This window comes from Pseudopodoces humilis, chromosome 3 (genome assembly GCF_049639895.1).
Source record: "Pseudopodoces humilis isolate 2021_Gansu_Grassland_sample_001 chromosome 3, ASM4963989v1, whole genome shotgun sequence".
Taxonomy (NCBI): domain Eukaryota; kingdom Metazoa; phylum Chordata; class Aves; order Passeriformes; family Paridae; genus Pseudopodoces; species Pseudopodoces humilis.
The window spans coordinates 4,525,470-4,548,084 of NC_142202.1; the positions used below are offsets into that span (position 1 = coordinate 4,525,470).

A 22,615-nucleotide genomic window follows, 5' to 3' on the forward strand; every position below is an offset into this window, starting at 1 on the left:
GAGAGGTCAGAGTTACCTGCGTCTGTGGCTCTCTGCAGGTTTCTTGGTTTCCTCAGGAAAGCATGCTTTTTGTCCCCCAAAGACCCCCTTCCTTCATGGGCTTAGATCTGTTTTTGCTGTAACTGATTCCCCCATGCACTTGATTTTCTGTAGATGCTGATTATGGAGTGATTCATATTTGTTACAGCTAAAGGGGTGTGTGTTACCAACAACTTGGATGGCTGGAAATGAGGTAGCAGTAACAAAAGAATATTTGGATAACTGGGTGCAAGCCAGGCTGATGGTTATATGGTCTTTGACACATGCCTTTGTGCAAGTGTATATTGAATTTATCTGCACATCATAAAATCTGTAGCTGAAATTAATTGGTGCTTTCCCTGGCTCTGTGTTTCTCTCAGGACAGATATCCGTGGATGGATTTATGCGGTATCTGAGTGGAGAAGAGAACGGCGTCGTTCCACCCGAGAAACTGGATTTAAATGAAGATATGTCTCAACCACTGTCACACTATTTCATCAACTCCTCACACAACACCTACCTCACAGGTACAAAAGTGTTGCACAGATCTAAATTCTTACCTTACAAAAATTCTGAGTGTATTCTCAGTGGTAACATAAAATACACTAAAAACATCAGCATTAAACAGATGATGGAGTTCAGTCTTCAGGGAAGCAAGGGTGGCACTTGATTTTTGTTGCAGCTGCAACAGATGTGCATCAAATACACTTTTATTAACAGGTGAGCAACAGATAAGGCCTGGTCAGAAACCCAGTGAAGTCCCTGGAAAGTTTCCCACAAGTAGAATTCCAGATTAAGGCCCGTCTTTAGGGAGGAGAATGAACATTGTACTTTTTATGACAACAAAGTTAGCAAGACAAGCGTGCAAAGCAGAATATGGAGAACATCTCTGTAGCTCATAAATTTGCCCCTAAACATTAAATCTGGCAGTCTGTTGTGCTCCATGAAATTTGCTTTGATTCAGAGATTAGGGAGGTTCCAACATGGCACATAACTTTCTGACAGCCCATAAATGCAAGGAGTGGAAACGACTTCCTAACAATATCTAACATCTGAGCTGAAATTTTTAGGTGCTGTCATGGTTTTAAAAAGGCTGAGCACCCAGAAGATGCCGTTAATTAGAGTTACAGTCTGAACTGTATTGTTTGCACAGCAAAGTCAACAATGCTTTAAGACTCAGAAAAAGCTAAGGCAGTTTAGGAATTCAACATTTTGCATTCGTTTTCTAGTCCAAGGTTGTGTTAACTTGTGAGAGAATAATTGTAAATTTACTATTTTAGTTTGGTTTGCATAGGAACAAATGTTTTGGGCAAGCAGATATGCACAAGGGGTTCTCTCCTGTTTGATTTGATGTTTGCTTTGTCCTGTCATGTTTGCTAATGACTTAGCATTATGTTTAATTTTAAAAAATGATGCTGCACTGGGTGCTAAAAATGTGGTTTATGTGAAATGTAGGCTTTTTAATGCTATTAACAGTCTGGCCTTAACTGACCAACTCAGAATGCCAGTATGCCAAAACATAGACAACCTCAGGCAGTGGTATTGCCCACTTTAAACAGACCTCATGGGAGTTATTTTCATCTGCTTTATGTTTGTTACAGCTCTTTCTCCAGCACCTTTGCCAGCTTTCATGGAGTGAATGAACTGTCATTGTTTCCATTAGACACCATTTTTCAAGGGTTTATATCTTGGCTGTAAAATGTGTTTTGTGCTAGAACTTGTCACATAAGTATTTGTTTTGACAGCAATTTTCTTTCTCTGAATTAAAAGAAACAAAAATCATTGTGGCCACTTTTAAGTTATGATTCCAATATGCAGAAATTTATGCTCTTTGGTGGGGCAAAGACATGGCCAAAGCAAAAGCAATTTTTAACTATGATGGTTTGCAGACCTCTTATGTCCAATATGGACTTTGTTCTGTCACTGAGGATTAGTTGGTGCTTAAGCCAAATGCTGCAGCTTTATACAGATATTCTGGAGAAAAACAGTAAAGTAGTAAAGCAAGAAGCTCAGGCCCACGGGAGGTTTAAAGAAGATACGATTTAAAGTTGATCTGAAGAGATGAAAGACTGCTCTCCCCTCTACCAGCAGGAATTTATAGCCATGTCCATGCCACAGAATTTTATCAGGGCTGGTCAGGACAGAGATGTGTTCCAAGGGTTTAGAGGTACAAAAGCCAAAACCCAAAGAATTAAGGATGGGAATTTGTGATTAGTCCAACCCATTATATTTTTTTTTTTATAACTGCACTACAAGTGACCTCACACGTTTAATTATTTACCTTGACACTTGCTAAATTTGCTTTGACTTGTATTTGAAAGTCTGCAAATCATCTCAGATTGCATCTGCATTTCCAAGTAACTTCAGAGGCTATATTTGGAAACATGATCTTCAGTCTTAATTTGACAAAATATTCCTATCTTAGTAAACTGGGGGGAGTAAATCAGGATGAACTCAGGGGATAGTACAAGAGAAGTTTGAAACTCTATCAAATTCCTTTTCAGAGTGCATGTTTTCACATTTACAGGCACAAACCACAATCTCTTCCCTTTTAGTGTGTTCATTATGTTCAGTGAATGTGTGGCAGCTGGCCAACAATTGCATTAATGATTTGATTTTTATCTGTGCATTACAAAAACTGACAGTCTTGGATTTTGCTCTGAACCTACATCAGATACAGCAATCACATTCCCATTTGCTTTTTTCCAACAAGGAAGTAAAATGAATAAAATTAATGGTGGCAGCCTATTCCTTTTCTCCAGAAGAGTTTGAAGGGTCTGCTCAAGTGCTCATGGCTTTGGAAGGGAAACATTGGAAGCACCTTTGCCCTGATTGTGGCCATGAAATAGCAACTAGTCATGTAATAATTATCAGGACAATAAGAAAACCATTCAGTTTGGCATTACTTTATGATTACTGAGCTTAATGCCCTACCAGTTATCTCTCCCTGTGTTAGTTTTTTTAACCCAGAAAAAATCTTGCACAAAGAAACAATATAACATAAAAAAGCACCATGTGCACACTCTGAATTTACTTTTAATTATGCTGATCATTTTCCTAGCCTTTAGTAGAAACCCTTGGCAGTACATCAAGTGCTGATTATTTATTTAGAAGTGTTACTGCTTTCTTTTTTCTTAGGGAAATGTAATTTTTAAGAACAAAGGTAAAAACCCATGAAGAAAGAAGTGATTTGCAGTGAACCTAGGCTAACTTAAAGAAATATCATCTTTGAGAAACTTTTTTTACTGTCTCATCTTTTATTCTCACTGGTATCATATTTATTACTTTATTCCTTTGAACCCTTAAAGTGCAACCCTGCTTTTTCCTGGACTCTCACCTCACAGGTTTCTGCTGTGGGCACAGTGGAGAGTGACTTTGCAACTTTTCTTCACCCAAAGTTAGAGACAGATGATGACATATCACACTCAGCCTTACATGTTTTGAAGGCTGGGCAACTTGCTGTTGTATATGGGAAATGCAAAGTACTAAAATCACACGCCTTTTACATGTTTTTTGGCTAAAAGGAGCAATAATCTCAGCAATAGGTTGCTATCAGCTGAGCACATGTGGCCAGTGTGGGACTATCCTGTCGACCTCAGAAGCTGTTTCCCTGCTTACAGTCTGGTACTTCAGGTCTTTCTAGAAAAATGTCTCATGAAGGACAGTTCTCTTCTCTGTTGTTGCCTGTGACCGCTCATCTACCATCCTCCAGCTTCTCTGTTCTCAGTGATTCCTCAGTCCTCACTGTTGCTGCTTATTATCTGCATTCAGAATTTCCTTGTAACATTCTTCATCTTCAAAGCCTTCAGAACAGTTTCCAAGCTGACAGCGCTATAGGGAAGGGATGGAAAGCTGGGTGACACCTTCCTGCTGCTGGCCACACATCCTGCTTTGGTCCAGTATGAAATGTTAAAAACAACTGGCAAGGCTCAGGGCCTGATTCTGACTGACATACAGGCAGGAGCAGAGGATATCACAGTGTGGGGTCTGAGCCCCTTGTCCTGTGCATGGTGAAATAGCTCAGGAGGAAAATAAATTCAGATAAATGTGCAGTGTCTAAAAAAAATCTCAGCAGCCAGCACCTTGTGTGGCTGCTGGAGTGAGGAGCCAGGCTCCCAGCAGTGTGGGGCTCTGAGTTTGCACACTGCAAACCCTGGTGCATGACCCAGGGCACTGATTGCTTCTCCAGGACTTGTCTGGAGAGAGGATTTAGCAGCTCATGTTTGTGCCCAGCAAAGGGAGGATACAGACACCTCATGCTGAGAGAAAGTGTTGGGAGAGAGGGAAGAAGCAGCCTCTGGTTCTAGAATAGTGAAGAGTCAGGTGATTCCAAATAGCCGGATCCAAAAATCCCCCAGCTTGGGGAGGAAGGATATCTTAAATAGATAGCAACCACGTTTTAACTCCATGTGTTGCAAATAACATTCACACAGAAAAACTGTGGGAGATGAATCCAACAAGGATGCACTTCCTGAGAAATGAACAGCTTAAAGTTACAGAGGTGTGAAGTGCTCTGTGTGGGGAAACCTGGGGCATAGCCTCAGCTTAGATCAATCAGCACCGGCTCATTCTGCATAGTATCCTGTCAGGTATTATTTAGCCAATTACATTTTTCAGAAAAGTGAATTTTTGTCAAAATTCATTTCTCCTTAGCCCATATAGAGTGATGGAATGCAAATGTTATATATGGTATTACTGTAGACACTGCTTGTATTGTAGAAGGGAATAAATAATGCTTTCAATTTCCAGTATTAAAAAATTGATCTGTACTCTGGCTATTAAAACCAGACTGGAAATGTTCCCTTTAGTGTTATCACATTTTAAAATGCAAAAGGGGTATTTTAAAATAAATGCAAATAGGGACTCATACAATAGAAATTTCTAAATAATACATGCACCCCACATTTGGGGGAACATTCCTCATATTCTGTATTTCAGAAAAACAAGCTGTTGGGACTATTAAAATGTGTGCTAGCATTTTACACTCTGCCTGGGAGTCTTTCTGAAGATTGTATGGTTTGGAGGTTGAATATCCTCTTACCCTTTGCAGGAATCCTTCCAAAACGTCTGAGCCTTATTAATAAGGTAGTGTGGGAAGTGTCATATGGCAAGTGGTGCATGTCATGATTTACTTAAGCACTTTTGAAGGTGAAGGATCTTGGAGCCCAAAACACTTAACAATGATAACCACCAGGAGTCTCTCGGAAATAGAGTTTGTTAATCATGGAATAGTTTGTTAATCCAAACTCAGAATGCTCTGAGGGAAAAGAAAGACAACATTAGAAGAATTTTCTAAGTGAATGTGGGCTTTTGAGGCAGTAGAGATCAGTGGATCCCTATGAGAGCCAGGATTTCATAAAGAGATGCTTAGGGATGAGTACATGGAAATGTGAGTTGTTATTCCCTGATCTGTGCTTATGCTTGTTTGCATCCTGCAAAGAAAAAGAGCCACTACTTAACCCAGACACTGGAACTGCACCAAAAAGGCTTTTGTGTGACGAGAGATAATCTGCAGTAATCAAAGGTGAAACAGGAAAAAGCTAAATTAAAAAAAAAAAAAAAGACACAAAGACACATTGCCACTTTGCTGATTCTGGATTTTCAGAGCTTTCCAGAACTGGCCAATTTCTTCTGTTATTAGCAGATATTTCTCACTGGTTCCAGCAGGAATTCTTATGGATTTCAACAGGAGTAAAGTTAATACCTTGTGGAGTATTTATGATTGCTCCACTTCATGTATCAGATAGAAACTGAAATGAGGGATTGTCAAATAAGAAGGGGTTCTGTTACAGTTTCTAGTACAAGGTAAAAACAGACAATGCTGTTTTGTGAAGCAAATCCCAAAATGGGTATTCCCCAGCATAAAACCTAAACACAGAATCACAGAGACAATAAAATGAGGATTAATCTTCATTACAGTATATGCCAGTCTAGATGAAGTATTTGTATGTCCCCCAGTCAGCAAAGAATCTTTGCTGTAAGTGAAGTCACTGCCTCCTTAAAAAGAAAATTAATTTCCTTCAAGAAATCCAGGAAGATCTTCTCAGCAAATCTGCTAGAAAGCAGGAAACTGCATCCATTTTCTTCACATCTAAAAGAAGCACAAAGCCATTCTTCCGTTCCATCTCTGCTGCAAGAAATTTGTATCTGGATGACTGGAATCAAACTTGTTGCAGCAGATGAAGACAGCCTGGCTGGGTATCCTTCCCTGATTCCAACTGGACTTCTTTGTTGGCTTGAGTTGGGAATATTTTTTTGTGTTTCTTTTTCAATATTTCCCAAGTTTGGAAAAAATGAGTTTTCCTTCTTAATTTTTAGGCTTATATTATCTCATTATTGGAAAAGGGCAGTTTAATTGAATTTCTCCCTACATGATGCAGTATCACATCAGGAAATTTAACTGACCAACTCATTGCAGTGGTTAGCATATTTAATATTGATTTGAGACCGAATGATGGTGCCATTAGTGACTGCAGGGGATTTGTTTCATCTTGTACGAAACTGCATTGCGTGTTGTGAGAAAATGTGCTCTTGGTCTCCTGAGTGGCTTCTGAATTTCACATTGCTTGTCAAGGGATAACAAAATCTCATGGAACTAAGCTTTTTTATTATTCTTATTTTATTTCATGTATTTGAGCTGGCTTCATCTGGGTTATTTCTGTTTGACTGAGGGCAGGATCCAAACCATGACATTGATTGTGCCAAAGTAATTTCCGTTGTGTTCTTACGCTTTTCGTATTCCTTAGAGTGTTATTCCTCTCAGCCAAGGGTAAAAGCTGCTGATGAGTAATTATTGTTAGATCAGTTGTATCTATTCCTGAGGCCCAGAATGACTTCCCTTTTTTTGTGTTCTGTCCCAGCTGGACAGCTAGCTGGCAACTCCTCGGTGGAGATGTACCGGCAGGTGCTCCTGTCGGGCTGCCGCTGCGTGGAGCTGGACTGCTGGAAGGGACGGACAGCAGAGGAGGAGCCGGTCATCACACATGGATTCACCATGACAACTGAGATATCCTTCAAGGTACAGCATGGGGGTAGCTGCTTTAGCTGGGGAGGGTTCTTTTCGTGCATAACCATCACAAATCCATCACTGCCAAGGTGGGAGGGGCAGAAATGTGAGGGCAAAAATATGCTGTACGAGGAGATTACAGAGCAGCTGCAGAATCCTTGGAAGAGAAGAGTTGCAGTATTTGGACCTTACGTGGGGAAAGGTTCCTGGTGGTCATGGCAGTGTGAGGAAAAGGGATTATGTGTTGTGACAGCAGTGCCATCTGGGGACTGGGCTTCATGCCCAGGTCCATGCTCCTGTGCACGTCCTGCAGCAAATCTCACAGGGACAGAACCAGGCAAGGCCACAGCCAGGGCTGGGGGACCAGGCACAGCCATCACAACTGGCTCTGCACAGAGACAAATGGGTGTGGAAGTGTTGGGAGAAACAACTGGTTGGGTTAGAGCTCCATGGGACAGAGCTGGAGGCTGCAGGATTTGGACAGCAGTGCCCAGCACACCAGTTCACTCATTTTCTCCTCTCTGCCCGGTCACTGGGAGTGAGAGGCAAAAGTCTTCAAGTGAGACAGGAAGTAGCAGCTAGATCTCAACAATTTGCAAGCCTTTAAATTCCTGTGAGTGGAGAATGTGCTGCTCATGGCCAGATGGGCAGGCTCCATGCACAGGACAGTCAGCAGTATATTTAAAATAAATTAATAAGTCTATGTGCAATGTTATCCCTGATACTTGGGATCAGACCCAAAGCACTGAAGGGTGAAAAAGAAAAATTAGTATCTTTGGAGGCTGTGAAGGGATATTTGTGCCATTCAAACCCTAAAGATGTCATCTTTACTATTTAATTTCATCTTCCATTTCCTTTTCTGCAGTATAAGCTAGAGATCATACCCTTAGCAATAACCTTAAATTATCTTCTTGTTCTTCTTAAAGATGTTTTTGATTCGAGGTGTTAGAGGGGCATAATGGAGGTGTTTTCCTGTAGTATTAGGAATGGTAGTCAGCACAGCTTATAATGATACCTCAGGAAATCATTTTTGAAGTGTGAAGAAATAATTCTTCATCTGAGACACTAACTCACCATGGAAATACGTTTCCAGCCTTAGCTGTGTGCAAGAATATGTGGGAAAATGTTCATTAGTGACTTTGGTTATGTTCCAGGGATTACATGTGGCTTCTGTGCCAGCTACAGCTTTTGAGACATTTGTCCCATGCTTGAAACCTAGTTTTGGGTGGGTTTTTTTATCTTCTAGTGCCTTTCTTTAGGAAAGAAAACAAACAGGTCTGCCACAGACAGAACACCAAGTTTCACTTGTACCAGAACACTCCTTTTTTCCCAGATTGCTTTCTCTAATTCTTCCCTGATTGAGTTAATCACAGAAGCACGTAAAACAACCTTCTTGCACGTTTGTTATTAGCTTTCCAGTTATGTTTATGGGAAGCCAATTACATTTATAGGCTTGGGGTTTGATTGCTGGAAGTCCTTTAATTAAGGAAGATGGCTCTCGACTGCTTTGGTCATGAGCAGGAATTTAAAACAAAGTTAATCTGAATTTTAAAAGAATCATTAGCGTGAACAAGATTTATCCCTGGATATTTTGATGTTCAACCCTTGGCATTGTGCTGGCAGGAGAGATACTGGAAGGTATTTTAAACCTACTCGGGAGTATTTCATTGGTCATTTCAGAGCAGGCACTTTTTAATCCTCACAGAGAAATGTGAAAAACATCTAGATTTCTTTTCAACACTCAGAGTGTGCTGCTTGGCTGGGGAGGAGAAAAATGGCAGTGAAATAATGTGTCAGGAGTGTGAGAATCAATTCATGCCTTGAATGCTGAATCATTTATCAGCTCACACTTTTGCCATGACCACGGCACAAGGATTCAGCTCAGTCTGCCAGCTTTCACAGCCTCAGACAGACTTCCTGAAGTGCAGAGGCAGCACTGTACACTCCCCATCCTTATGTTCATGGGCTTTTTGGTTCCTTGGTTTTCCCCTTGCTTCATGACTCAGAAATCCATAAGGATTTTCTCAGCTGTGCGTTGAGAGCTGCTGCCAGGGTGGGATGCTGTAGGGAGCAGCCGTGGATGTCATGCCACAAGCAGGGATCTGTGTGTAACCATGTTCACACCTTGGAGAGCAGCTTCAGGTGAATCATTCTGCAGCTGGAGCCACGTATGGAACCTGCCAGCTTGTTTCTCTCTGGCCATGGAGCATTTGCCTTCACTGAACCAGTGTCTGAGCTTTTCATCCTCACATCAGTGCAATCCTAATTTTACCCTGCCAGGTTATTTATCCCACTCATGCAGGATTCCATCCCCTCTTGCAGCAGGAAGGCAGTTGAAAATAAGTAGGCCAGAAGAATGTACCAGAAGCTCAGTGTTTCTTTTAGGAAGTGGATTTCTTACTGTTACACTTCTCAGTTTAGCCTCTGAGAGTACAGAAAATGAACAAGAGGAATCCTCAGAGAAAGCTTGTTTAAAATAAATACATCTTTTAGGCTTTAGTCATTCTTGTGATTTGGCATGGCAGAGACTTATGGGTTCTTAGAAACTCCAGAGTTTGCCAGTGTATGAAAAGTCTTCAGTGTTTTGTATGTTCTGGAAGAGAGATTTGTTCCAAGAGGGAAACATTTCATAATTTGTAACGATGAGTGCATTTATTGTGCACCTCACTAAAATCATCTTTATCAAATGACCTTTCTACTGGATTTAGTGTTTCCATTTTCCATAGAGCTGACAGGAAACTTTACAGAAGTTTCCTTTTCTGAGTCCTCTGATAATTACCACAGAACCAACTGTTTTAACTGAGTAAAGATTTCTTCTTTCCTTCCTTTTGCATTAAAGGGATTTCTGTCATCAAAAAAAGAAAAAAAGAGGGAACTAAAATGTGAGTCAGAGTAAGTAAGGATTTTATGGATACATGCTTGTGCTGATGATGATTAGAAGATCTGCCTTTGTCAGAACATGTTGATTAAAGCCATGGCTGCAGGCATGGAACAACTCCACACCAAAACCAAGCTTTACATTTAAACTATTGATTTTGGCAGACATAAGTAATTTCTTGGGAAATGTGGTGCTTGAGACTCATCAGACGTTTTGGAGATTTGATTGGAGTTCAGGTTGAAGAATTTGGTTGTGGCAAGAGCATATCCAGAGCTTTCTGGGATGTTTAGGAGGGAAGGTCTGATCTCAGGGAATGATTTCAGAGCTTGTTGGGCCTTTTCTGTCTTCAAAGGCTAAAACTCCGCTTCTTTAGAGAGTTAAATTTGTAACTGTGTTTATTTTGATTCTTTAGGAAGTAATAGAAGCCATTGCTGAATGTGCATTTAAGACATCGCCCTTTCCAATCCTCCTTTCCTTTGAAAATCATGTGGATTCGTAAGTAATTACCACATTTTTTTTGTCTGATGTTTCATTTTTCATAAGGTCTAGGCATGGAATTGTGTGTGCACTTGTAACACAAACAACAGCTCTTATCCAAAAATGAAATTGGGCCTGTTCTTGAAAACCTTCCTGAATCAGAACCTTTTGTATGAGAGAGGAAGTTTGATTGTGAGAGGGATTTTTTTGTAAACTTTTCACTCTCAGTATGTCCTGCTGGAATGTAGCAATATTCCAAAGAAAATGAGGCAGTATTTCACCTGCTTGTGACCCTATTCTGTGCTGCAAACATATTCAGAATTTGCTCTGTCTCTCGTGTTAGAAGCAGAAGCCAGAGCTATGGACTTCTAGGACTGCAAAATAGGTGGTGTGGATGACCAGGAACTGTTAGTTTCTGCCAGAAAAATAACAGTTTGCATAAATTTATTCAATTTTTTTTTTTCTTTTTTTTTTTTAGTTACAAGAAAAGGACAATTTTTCTGTGTAAGAAAAGAAAAAATAAATGAGAACACTTCTAGCTTTTCTCAGTGTTCTATTTTATTTTTATAGTTGTTTTTTTGGTTTTTTTTACATTAACTTTGATTTTGAATGCAGAGACCACATGGTTCAAAATGGGGTGACACTGGCACATAACACTTAACTTGAATTGCCTTTTCTCCTTTCGTGTTTTTTTGCTGTGAAAACATTTCCAACATTTCTGGGGGCAGTTTGGACTTAGAAACTAATTTTTGGGTTTTGTTTTGGTTTTGATTTTTTTCAATGTAAAATAAAAATATTCTTGGGGCCTGGCAAAACAGCTAAAGTATTTTAACCACAAGAGTTACATTTTTCTTCCTTGAAAGTCATTATGACTTAAATCTTTGACTGTTCCAGGGTGATCTGTTCTATTTTAGGAAGGTAAAGAAGTAAAAAGATTTACAAAAATAAACACCTGTCAGATGGGGATTTTTTTTAACATGCAAAAGTTCCTTTAAAATTCTAAGATGAACCAGTGTCAGAATTAAAGGTAGTGTGACACTGCAGGAATGTGACAGAAAGGGAGCAGAGTTCCTGCTGCATTAATCTGTTATTTACAGTTTGCCCCATGGAAGGCACTGGACCTTTCCCTCAGAAACCTCCAGCCATGGAATAAGGAATTAACTTTATGTGGAATCTCTGATATCCCTTTCCATACATTGCTAAGACACAGGTTTTTAGCAAAGCAAGTTTGCAAAGCCATGACCAATTGCTTTCTCTTTCTGAGGCTTTCCTGCTAGTGAATATTTTCTTCTATAGTGAATGATCAGATTCAGTGTGTGTGTTTTCTGATTTTGCTTTGGCTGAAAGTAATTTCTACTTATTTTACCAACTTCTACAATTACCCCTTAATTCCTTCACTAGCTGCTGGAGAAATCTGCAGTTAGTCATGGCACTCACAGAAAAGTTCACCTAATTTCATGGAATACTCCTTTTGTCTTTTCATTTACTTGGAATGTTGTTTTTCTCCTAAATCTTAAAACTGGACTTTGCCCTAAATGTTAACAAAAAGTGCCAATTTTTTTTAGCATTTCTGTCAAACAAATCCTGTTTCATCAATTCTTACTTCTAGGGGACCAAATATTTTTTTTTCTGCTTTTCAAGTTGCAAGAGTCGTTTGTGAAATTCTGGTCCCCCCAGAAATTTTGGTATTGGCTTAAACATAAATACAGTTTTAGCCTGTGTTCATGGCATTTAAATAGACTGCAGTTATCAGAGGTAAATAAGTTTCACATCCCCACCATAGATATGACAGTGGTAATCACCACAGGACTTAAAGTGCAATTTTTCTTCCTTTTGGTTTATCTTCATGGGAATATTTTTGACACTCTTTGTCCACCTAGGGGAAAAATCACTTTTTAGCACATTCTGTAAATCCTCTCATTTGCTTTCCTTTGATGTGTTTCCTAGAAGGGCTCCTCTCCAATATGTTCATAGCACATGAAAGTTTTTTAGAATTTTTATTTTCTTTACTATAACTACACTATTAGTGTATTTTTTCTTGCCTGTTTTTATGCAATAAAAAGTTAAGAAAAAGAGGCAAGCACGTAACTTCTACATGACATAAAATATTACGTATGCCATCATTTATAGTGAAGTCAAAACATGCCCGCTGAAAAAAAGACCACTAAAAAAGCTGTGGTTCTGTGAAAAAAACAGAGAAATGCCCTGAAAATGTTGAAAAGACCTCAAGAAGACCTTGAAGTTTGAAATGGGGCTTGCAAGATGATAAGCAATCTGCAAATCTGAAAGCAGACACTATAATTAGAAATGCACTGATGACATAGCAAAAAGGTTAAGTGATCCTTGAGCAGTATCCATATAAGATTGCTTCCAAGATTAAATTTAATTACAGTTATTCATACTGCTGGTTTCTGGCTGGAATTGTTGCTTCAAATATTAACAGGATTTTTATCACTTTTTCATCCCACACTTTGAATTATTTTAGACTCTTCAGGGAAGCATCTGTGCCTTTGTCTTATGCAGAGGAAGTATCTCTGCAGAAGTGATAAAAACGTAATGTTGGGAGCAGTAGTTGTGCCAAGGAGCCTCTGTGGTTGACCTTCATAATAGACATGATACAAACACAGTAAAAAAAGGTGCAGGCAATACAATAATGGTAGTAAAAACATTTCTTAATATTTATATTTCCATATCTCCAGGTGTCATGTTCCCCCTTTATGTCCTCTTGCCCTGGCACATTTTGGGGGCATTTATAATTAGGCTGTGTGCTACCTGTCCATGTCTGCACAGTAAAAATTGTAAAGCAGATAAAGTCAGCTCTTAGCAGGCAATCAATTTTCACTGCAGTGCACAAGTGCTGAGAGAATTTCCAGTAACAGGAGATGTGAACCAATAAATACTTGGGTTTTGACTTCATAACAAAATTGAGGGAATATATTGACTTAGAAAAAATTGATGTTTCTGTTGCTCTGGTTCATAGTTTTCAAAGAATGGAAAATAAAAAGAAACCAGTATTCCAACTTAAAATATTTAAATAGGGATATGAAATCTGCTATTCCTAATGATCTCTCTCTTGCAACAATACATTCATAGATACATATGTTAGGGAGAGAGGAAACACAAAAATCTACCACAAGGTAAATGCTGGTACTCATGAATATTTTTATTCCTTCTTAGAAACTTTTAAAAATATCTGTACACATAGTCCAGTTCACAAAGACAAGTAATTTTGTAATGTCAAGATTTTCCTCGTTTGGCCTTGTTTACTACCTCAAGGGTTTTTTGTGGTATTAAAACCCATTAGTTTTTCACATAATTTTCCTACTTTCTGCCTCTGGGATGCAGTGACATTGGAATTTATACGCTGAACCAACATAATATTGCATTACATTTTTCTCGTTTGCAAAAATGAAAGTTCTCACTGTGCTCTCTTTGAGGTAAACATGTAATTAAACACCGAAGATCAGAAGAATTTGTTCTAGCTGTGGTGGTGATTGGGAATTTATTGCATTTAACTCTTGCTTTTTATGTTTTTGAATTCCTATGGAGAGTTCTTTTTGGAGTTGTGCCCATTTAAGGATGATGATGATGTCACATCCAATTACTACGGTTTCAATAAATGAGCTCTTTTGATTCAAGGAGTTGTCCTTTGAACCTTGTGGGTTCTGAGAGTATGGATCTGTTCAAAACACATGCTGGTGGAGAAGACTGAAATGAAACTCACTCTAATGACCGCTGGATTTATGGCACATGCACACTCTGCTGGAGTGGTGCCTTTATTTCCCTTGGTAGCAGAGGGCTGGAAATATCCAGCACAATGTCCCAGCCTGATCTGTTTTTCCATCACCTTCTCCTGTGTGGGTTCTTCGTTCTTCTGCCTTGCTTGTCTTCAGCTTTATTTCCCATCCTCAGCCAAAAGTGCCTTTTAGCTTCTGTGCAGAATTGGCTGCATGCAAAACACAGCATTCATGAGATGCTGTTGGGATTTAAACTGCATGCAGCTCTTGCTTTGGGGAATAATTTAAAGCCTCCTCGCAGTATTTTTATGTCAGTGACTGAGCTAATGACTGCTTCACCCCCTATCTGCTTCTAGGGGCAGCCAGGATGCAGTGCCCAGGGAAATCACATTTTCTAATTGACATGTCATTTGGCCACCCAGCCTTCTTCTCAGCTCTGCTTTGGCCACGCTGACCCTTGGAGTTGGTAACCAGCTGGTCACAGCCAGGGTTGAACTCCTGCTTTGCAAGAGAAAAATGAGCTTTTTCTTTTTCTTCTTTTTTTTTTTCTTTTTTCTTTTTTCTCTCTCTATACCCAGCTCTATTTTGTCATGAAAAGCAGCTCCATGGTAACATAACAGCTTATAGCATCCCTGTCTCTTCCATGATATGCAGATCCTAATTAACAGGAGCTGAGGAAGTTATATTAAGCCATACAAACCTGTCCTTTAATCGAGACTTCCCAACAGAGTGTCAAAAAAGGAAACTTTGAAAGATGCCTCAGCTCAAATGCTACGCATTTTGAACAGGCACATATAACAAAAATATTCCATTTTCTAAAATTAGAGAGTGACTGTAGAACTGAGCTGCATTTTAAGATGATTGAAGTAATGTTTCTGAGCCATAAAATCTGTCTTCAGTCCTAAAACTTCCATCACTGATAGGCAGGAATTATTTAATCTTTTGGTTGCACTTTGGGGAAAATTGGTTTGAAGTAGTTTGCTGAAGTTCAGTTTACTTATAGAGGATGTAGTGGAAGAAGAATATCAGGCATGTGTATAAAGTAACATGAGGGGGAAAATATTTAAATTTTGAATAAAAGTGTTGCCTTGAAGAGTCAAGTCCATGTTATGTTTGTTTCACTGTTATTCAGTTGACTTACGTCTTTCCTTTGTGTATGTTCCCTTTTAAATTCCATCAGAGGAATTGAAATTATTGCATGATATATGTAGGTCTCACTGAAAAATTCACAGCTATTAGATCAGGAAATTATATCTAGTTTGGGGTTATTGGGTACTCCATTACTGCTGCTGTCACTCTGGAGTATTAGTAGGACTCATTCCTTGCTTTCTTTTCTTCTCTTCAGCCCTAAACAACAGGCAAAAATGGCAGAGTACTGCAGATTAATATTTGGAGATGCACTGCTTATGGATCCATTGGAAAAATACCCGGTAATGTGCCTTGGTGTTTATCACATCACAAATGGCTGTGTGAATTCTTATTTAAGTGTCACAGTTCTGCTTCTTTCTTCATAGAAAGCTTTTCAGTCCAAAGGAGGGAGTTAAGCAACGTGAGCTGTTGGTGATTTAAGCATCATTTCTGGTGCAGAGATTGCCCTGATAAAGTGAATTGTGATCTTTTAAATGCAATTGGTCCTCGTAGCCACCATTTCAAAACTTAGACTATAGTATCTGAGCTATTACTTGTTTTGGTTATTACTGCAGACATTTCATAAAGCATTTTTCTTTTTAAGTGCCCTCAGTAGCCCTGTTTCATTTAATGTTGACATTGCCTCTTGTGCAAAATCTGTTTCATTTTAACAGGGCTTACAGAGGTTACAGAACTGTCCTGTACCATGTGCTCCCTAAGAAACTGCCATGAGCTTGTTTCCTCTGCCAGTCTAACGCATCTCTCCTCTTTCTTCCTGGAAGCTGGAAGCTGGGGTTCCTCTCCCAAGCCCTATGGATTTAATGTACAAAATCCTGGTGAAGAATAAGAAGAAGTCTCATAAGTCAGCAGATGGGAGTGCAAAGAAGAAGCTGTCGGAGCAAGCATCCAACACTTGCAGTGATACATCCAGTATGTTTGAGCCTTCCTCTCCTGGAGCAGGTAGGACTTGGATCTACTGATATTCTTCTCCCTCAATGCTTAATTACAGCTCCAATCCCGTCCATTTGCAGTACCCTAGCGAGGTAAAGGTGCACCAGTGTGGGTTTCTCAGCAGGAACCAACACTAAGGTGTTATTGATCCTGGGCTCTGTTCTGTGAGGGCTCATGGCTGAGGAATTCTCATGGTATGACCCAGGGCTCACTGATGTGTGCTAACGTTTCTCTGCACTGCTTATTAAGGACAGGGAGCTGCCAACTCCTCCACCCTTGGCTGCCTTTCCTGTGTGCCCAAGTCCAATATCAAATATAAATGTTTCCTTTTCCCTGTTGCCTCTGGGCTGTGCCGGCCATTATTTGTTGTCCTTTGAGACCGAACCCATTGCCCATGAGAGCTGCAAAGCCTCTACAGTACCTCAGGGTTTAGGATAAAGGGATGAGATGCCTGCTCCTCAGGCAGGGAAGGCTCAACCTGTTGTTGTCCTGCATTAGCTGGGAACATGTCATGGACCTCTATTTAAAGTGCTTTAAGATGTTCTTCTGTTCTAGAGATGGAAACAGGCAAAAATAATAAAGTCTCTATATCCTGATTCCCAGCCCAGTGTCTGTTCCCTGCACTGGAATTTCTTCTCCTATCAAGACTGAAATTTTGTGTTCTAATAAACACAGACATTTATGCCACAGCAGTAGAAAACTTACAGAGTAAATTGAAAGCTCTGCTAAAATAAAAGTTCATTGCCATTTGCCATTTAAAAACTTCTCCCCATTGTTTGTAGTTTTTTCTAAACTCTGATTAACTGAGCTGAAAATTTTCATGCTGGCAGTTTGCCCCAAGCTGAATTAACAAGAAAGAAATCCTGCTTCATTTGTGGATAACATTGTTTATCCTGTTAGCAGCAAAGAAAGAGTTTTCAACTGTTGTTTTTAAGAAACTATGAAAAGGGCATGCTTTGGAGTATGCTTTGGATTTTAAAAGACGATTCATCCTGGTGTCAGGGATGACTTAATACTATTTTCTTGATTTGCTTTAGACAAATCCCAAGCAGGAGAAAAAGAAGTGTGTGTTCCAGCTGCATCCTTTCCAGCATTTGAAATCAGCCCTGCACTCCTAACTCTCCATTTTTGTTATCAGCACATGGTGAGGACAGTGGCAGAGAACACAACCTTGGCTTTCTGAGGGCAACAACTTTGTCTTTCAGGAGCCTCTCTAGGAGATTTTCTAGGAAAAAACCCAGGCTGTGAATAAAGGTAATGATGATAATGTGAGGCAGAAGGGGCAGTTCCATAATAGGGTGTGTAATTTTACAAATTAACTGTGACTATTATGCCTGTATCACCTCTGTAACAGCCTCTGAATATGAAGATGAGCACTTACAAATTAGAAAATGCTGGAACTGAGACTGCAAAATTGCTGTGGTCACTTGGTTCATCCATGACTGCCAAAACACATTGCTTGTAGTCCTCGTGTCAGCCTCTGTTTCTCCTTTAGGGCTTGTGCCTCTTTCTGAGAATGCAGTTAGTCAATATTTTTCCTCTCTCTGTCATTCAATACTTGATCCTAGCTAGAGGATCTTCAGTGAGTTTCTGTGGGGGTATCCAGGCTGCCTGTGAGCTCCTGACAAACAGCAGTGAATTTATCTGAACGATACCTGTGGGAAGTGCAGTAATATTAAACCAATTTTATCTAAGGACAGACAGATCTGACAGAACTTAAGAACACTTTAGGGATGACTGACAAGGAACACCCAAAATGTCATTTTTCTAGAGTACTTTGAATTTTTAAGTATTCAGAGTTCCAGAGATTACAGCTACAGCTTACAGCTATGAGAATGCAGCATTTCTGTAAATCAGGTGCCAGTTTTTCTGTGGAAAGTTAGAAAGTCTGTGGAGAGTTAGAAATAAATTATTCACCATTTTAAAAGAACATTGTGGTAGTGAAGAGTTTCCACATGGCAGAGCCCAAGAGTCACCATGACACCCCTTTTCTCACATATTGGCAGTGTGTCATCCTGAAGCTTTGCAAGCCTCGTGCTGCTCTACACCCAATACCAATTTCTTTCTGGAGTAATGCAATTAATCAGAAGCCTGATTGTTAACATTGCTCAACATCAAGTGTTTCAGTACTCCAACCTTAATAGAATCTATACATTTAGCCACTTGGACATATTATTCAAACTACTCTATTGGGTTGTATAACTCCTGTCAGAATCTCTGCTGATCTCCAGGAGAAAGTTGTGTTGATATAGCCTTCTGGAGATTCTAAATGAGTTTTTTCACAGCAGTGAAAAAAAAAAAAAAGTAGGAGTTCATACTGGAGTTGATATCAAGATTCGCTGTGTCTTACACTGCTTGAGGCTATTTAAACCCGAGTAAACCCATGTTTTTGATGTGTTATAAGACCATATAAAAGTGTAGTGCTGGTGAAATAGTAGCAATAATTAAAGAAAGGGTTCTGAGCTTTGTAGGATGCCTTGCAGCATGCCCATGAAACTGATGTAGGAAGTGACTTCAACACATGTCAGTGGAAAAAACTTTTTCTAAAGGTAGAGCAAAGATGACAAAGCAGAAGAAGTATCTCTGAGATAACCCTTGCAAGATAGATTGCAATTTTGGTAAACAAGCATTTTAAACCTGGCTGGTCTTGCCCAATGAACAGAAGTAAGCGAGCAAGATTTCCAAAGAAGTTCTATCCCAGTGCAGAGGGAGCAGTGGCAGTTCTGCAGGGATGTGCATTGCTCCAAAAGCAGACCCATACTGAAAGGAGCTAAAACTTCCTAATGGAGCAGTATTTGAATATTGTTAAATAAGCAAATTGTTAGTTTCTCGCTGATAGGATGATGGTTTTGTCAGAGCAGTGGGTACTGCAATGAAGGAGTCATGGAAGACAGAGAGAGGGCGGAATTGGCTCCATGGTTTCTTGATGCCTAAATAGTAAACGGGATAAAAGGTTTTAGGCTCAGTGTATGTAGCTGCTGCTGTTGCCATCTGATGGCCCATTGTTACAAAGCAAAATAGTTAATCAAACTGAATAAAGTTTATTTTTCCATTTTTAAAAATCAGCAAGTGCTGATATACAGTGGAAAAAATCCAAAAGGTGATTGCCCTCCAGGATGCTGGTGGCTGCCTAGGTGTTGCAGACTTAACAAGTTGCACCAGCAAATACCACATTCATAATTCATCCTGGCCATTGTTTTGAAGGGGTCTGAGAAAATAGATTACCAGATTCCTCTGAATTTCAAGCACTGTCTAACCTTTGGTTTTATTAGTACTCTCAGCACCTGTCAGGATGATGAGAACGGATAATGTTTAGCACACTGCTTCCTCGACCCAGGGATTTGGCTTGTCATTCCCAGCTCTCCTCATCATCCTCCAGACAGTATTACCATGTTGAACCCCTCTATCCATCAGCTGGGGTTCAGCCTCCTTTGTCCTCTCCTTATTTCCTTATTTTTCCTAAGGAGCACTTTTTTATCTCCTCCACACTTCTCCACTCACCAGGGCCAGCTCCTTGAAAACATCCTTAAACCTGCCCTGTTACTTCACTTGAGTTTCCTGTGCCCTTCTGCCTGTGAGTGGTTGGCAGTATTTGTGTTCTAACTTGTGGTAGGGAGCAGCATCCTCTAATTTCTTGGTATTCTTCTGTCTGCCTCTGTCCATGGGCAGGCTTTTGTTTGACTTCCTTGGAGAAGGACTCGATTTTCACTGTATTTGTGAGCACTGAAGAGGTCCTGTGCTGACCTGGGTTTGCAGTCCCATCTGAATGCAGATAGTAATGATGGTATTACAGCTAATTGTCCCTTAGACACCCTCAGAGTGCCTTTGTGTTGGTGCCATCAATCAGGGAGAGAGGGCTGGGTGTGAGCACTGGGCCGTGCTGCTGGGGGAAAGGCAGTGCAGATGTACCATACCTCCTGGAACACTCTTTTTGATTCCATGCTGGCAGTCCTGTGTGTTACTTGTCCTGGTTTTGCTGTCTGATGCAGAACTTGAAAATGAGATTTGATCTCCTTGGGAGTATTTGTGTTAAATGTTTTTAAAGAAATGAACACAACCGTGCATTGTGTACTTTCCTCTCTGCACACTTCCAGCAAGAACAGGCTATTGTGTACCTCTTATCTCAGAAGTTCAAGCTGGCCAAAATCTGCCCACCTCCCCCTCTTAGTGTTCTGTGCAAAGGGTTATTTTGCCAGTCTGGTTAAATCAATTGAGAACTCCCCATCCAAAGATTGTCAGTACAAATCCAGTGAGAGCTTTGTTGGCTCTCTGCGTTGTGCTGAGCCTCCCTGAGCCATCCCTTGAGCCTGTTGAGCAATCATGTTATTTTCTTCAATGAAACGTTCAGGAAGAAATGTGTTGATGAATAAAAGCCTGACATTTCGACATCTGCATCTGGAAGGAAGCACAGGCTGGGTAGTCATCGTTGGGTTGTGAAAGGCACACTCGTGTGCTCAGAAGGGGCCCACTGGGCCAGATTGAGGCCTGCTGGAGCAAAGAGGAGTTTCTTTATTGCCTCAGTGGGCTTGGGATTGGGCCCCAGATAGACAGGAGCAACAGAGAATCAGTTACCATGCTCTGCAGAATTTGGGAATGCTGCATAGTAGTTAGATTTTTGTGCTGCTGCTGCTGAAGAAAGCTGGAAGGTTTGTGGAATAAAATCGTCAGGGAGAGCTGTCACTCTTACAGGTGTGGATAGGTGACTGCAGGATAAGTAAATCTTCATAAGTAAATCTTCCGTTCCAGAGTTTTAAGATGCGCAGGGTACACTTTATGACAGCCAGGCCCACAGGAGGAGTTTCTAAAGAAAATATAAACTTGATATTCCTTAATGGTTTAATTTCTGATGCAACCAATCAAAACATTTTGAAGGCAAGGGGAGGCCTTCGTTAATTAACTTTAAAAAATTTACGTCTTTCCCATGGAAATTTAATGAGTGCACTGCAATTGGGAGCGAGGCAATAAATGGGTTTTATTTGGTCCCATTTACTCTGAGTTTTCAGGGAAAGGATGAGCCTTAGGCATCTCCTGGCATTGTTTGGTTCGCACTGCCCTCAGCTGGTGCAGCTCAGCTCTGCTCCAGGGCCTGACAGGCACCCCAAAGTGTTCTGCCAAGGGAATTGGTGTGAGCTCCTGTGCCAGACCCTCCCAGCTGTGCTGCCTCAGTGCAGGGGCTGTGACATGCCCAGGACAGATGGATTCTGCTGAGCAGCCCTCAGTAGCACAGCACAGCGGAAGCCCATTGACTTCCATCCCGATTTCTTCACCCCGTGCAGGCTGCTGCTTCCCAGAGTGGGTGAGGCATTCCCTGGTCCTGCATGGACCCTGCCACAGCTGAGTTTGAACTCACATCTTCACACTCTGGTGCCGTGTCCCAGCCTCAGGAACATCTCAGAGCAGTCTGTGGAACTCTACCCCCACACTGAGCACACTGCACTCCTCTCAGCACTGATTGCCAAAGAACAAGCATCAGGCAGCTGCAGAGGAAGAATTCTTGTTCGGTTGGGCAATAAGAACTTAAATCAATGCCGAAGACAGATGAGTCCCTGGAGAGCAGTGTTTGATTGGTGCTGTGACAAAAAGCACATGTACAGTGCAGTGCTACTTGCACATCTTTCTTGAATTTGTCACTGCTAGTGGTAACTGTTGCCTCAGCCAGTCATTATCTTCTGCTTGAAACTTTTCAGGAGAAGCAGAGATGGAGAGCGACGATGATGATGACTATGACGATGACTGTAAGAAGTCGTCGATGGATGAAGTAAGGGTGGAGATGTGTTTTTGGGGATTGGGTTGGCTCCAGTAGCTGCGGGTTGGTGCTCGTTAGCAGGAGTGGAGCTGCCATCCAGTGGAGAAAGGGAGGCAGAGCACCGGGCAGCACGGCACCAGCTTTTTCAGGATGGTTGTTGGTTGGTTTGGAAACACATCTTTGCTCTGTTTATTTCTACTTTTATTTTCTCAGGATTAAGAATAAATAGCACCACAGCAGATCTGTTTTAGGCAGCTGCCTGTGTTGCATTTAGCATTGTTGGAAGAAAGAATTGGCATCAAAAACAGATACATGTGCTCAGCACTGTGCATGGGTAGAGGTAATGCAGGCCCTTCCTGGAGCCACGTAAAAAGAATGAATGGAGCATGAGTTTAATGTAAACATTTACATCTTCCAGCCCATTTTGTTCTTTCCTGTGTGACATTGCCTACATGAAGCATTGCCTTCTCTAGCCAAGGGCAGTGAAAGACACTACAACTGATAGAAAACCGGGCTTTGGCATTTGTGGCCTCTGATGGACAGACCAAACTGCAGCGTTTTCCCTTCTCTTCCCCAGGGTACTGCTGGAAGTGAGGCTATGGCCACAGAAGAGATGTCTAACTTGGTAAACTACATTCAGCCTGTGAAGTTTGAGTCATTTGAAGTATCAAAAA

General features: G+C 40.7%; 1 protein-coding gene across 6 annotated transcripts in view; it reads left to right on the forward strand.

Annotated features, from left to right (window-relative positions):
• PLCB1 (phospholipase C beta 1) overlaps positions 1-22,615 on the forward strand; it is a 369,472-nt gene that overhangs the window by 264,268 nt on the left and 82,589 nt on the right. For all 6 annotated transcript variants that reach the window (XM_088052361.1, XM_088052362.1, XM_088052364.1 and 3 more), the window contains 7 exons: positions 399-545; positions 6,879-7,036; positions 10,315-10,397; positions 15,462-15,546; positions 16,027-16,204; positions 21,883-21,953; positions 22,519-22,615. In XM_088052361.1, the coding sequence (XP_087908487.1) occupies positions 399-545; positions 6,879-7,036; positions 10,315-10,397; positions 15,462-15,546; positions 16,027-16,204; positions 21,883-21,953; positions 22,519-22,615 (819 nt within the window). The remainder of the gene's footprint in view (positions 1-398; positions 546-6,878; positions 7,037-10,314; positions 10,398-15,461; positions 15,547-16,026; positions 16,205-21,882; positions 21,954-22,518) is intronic.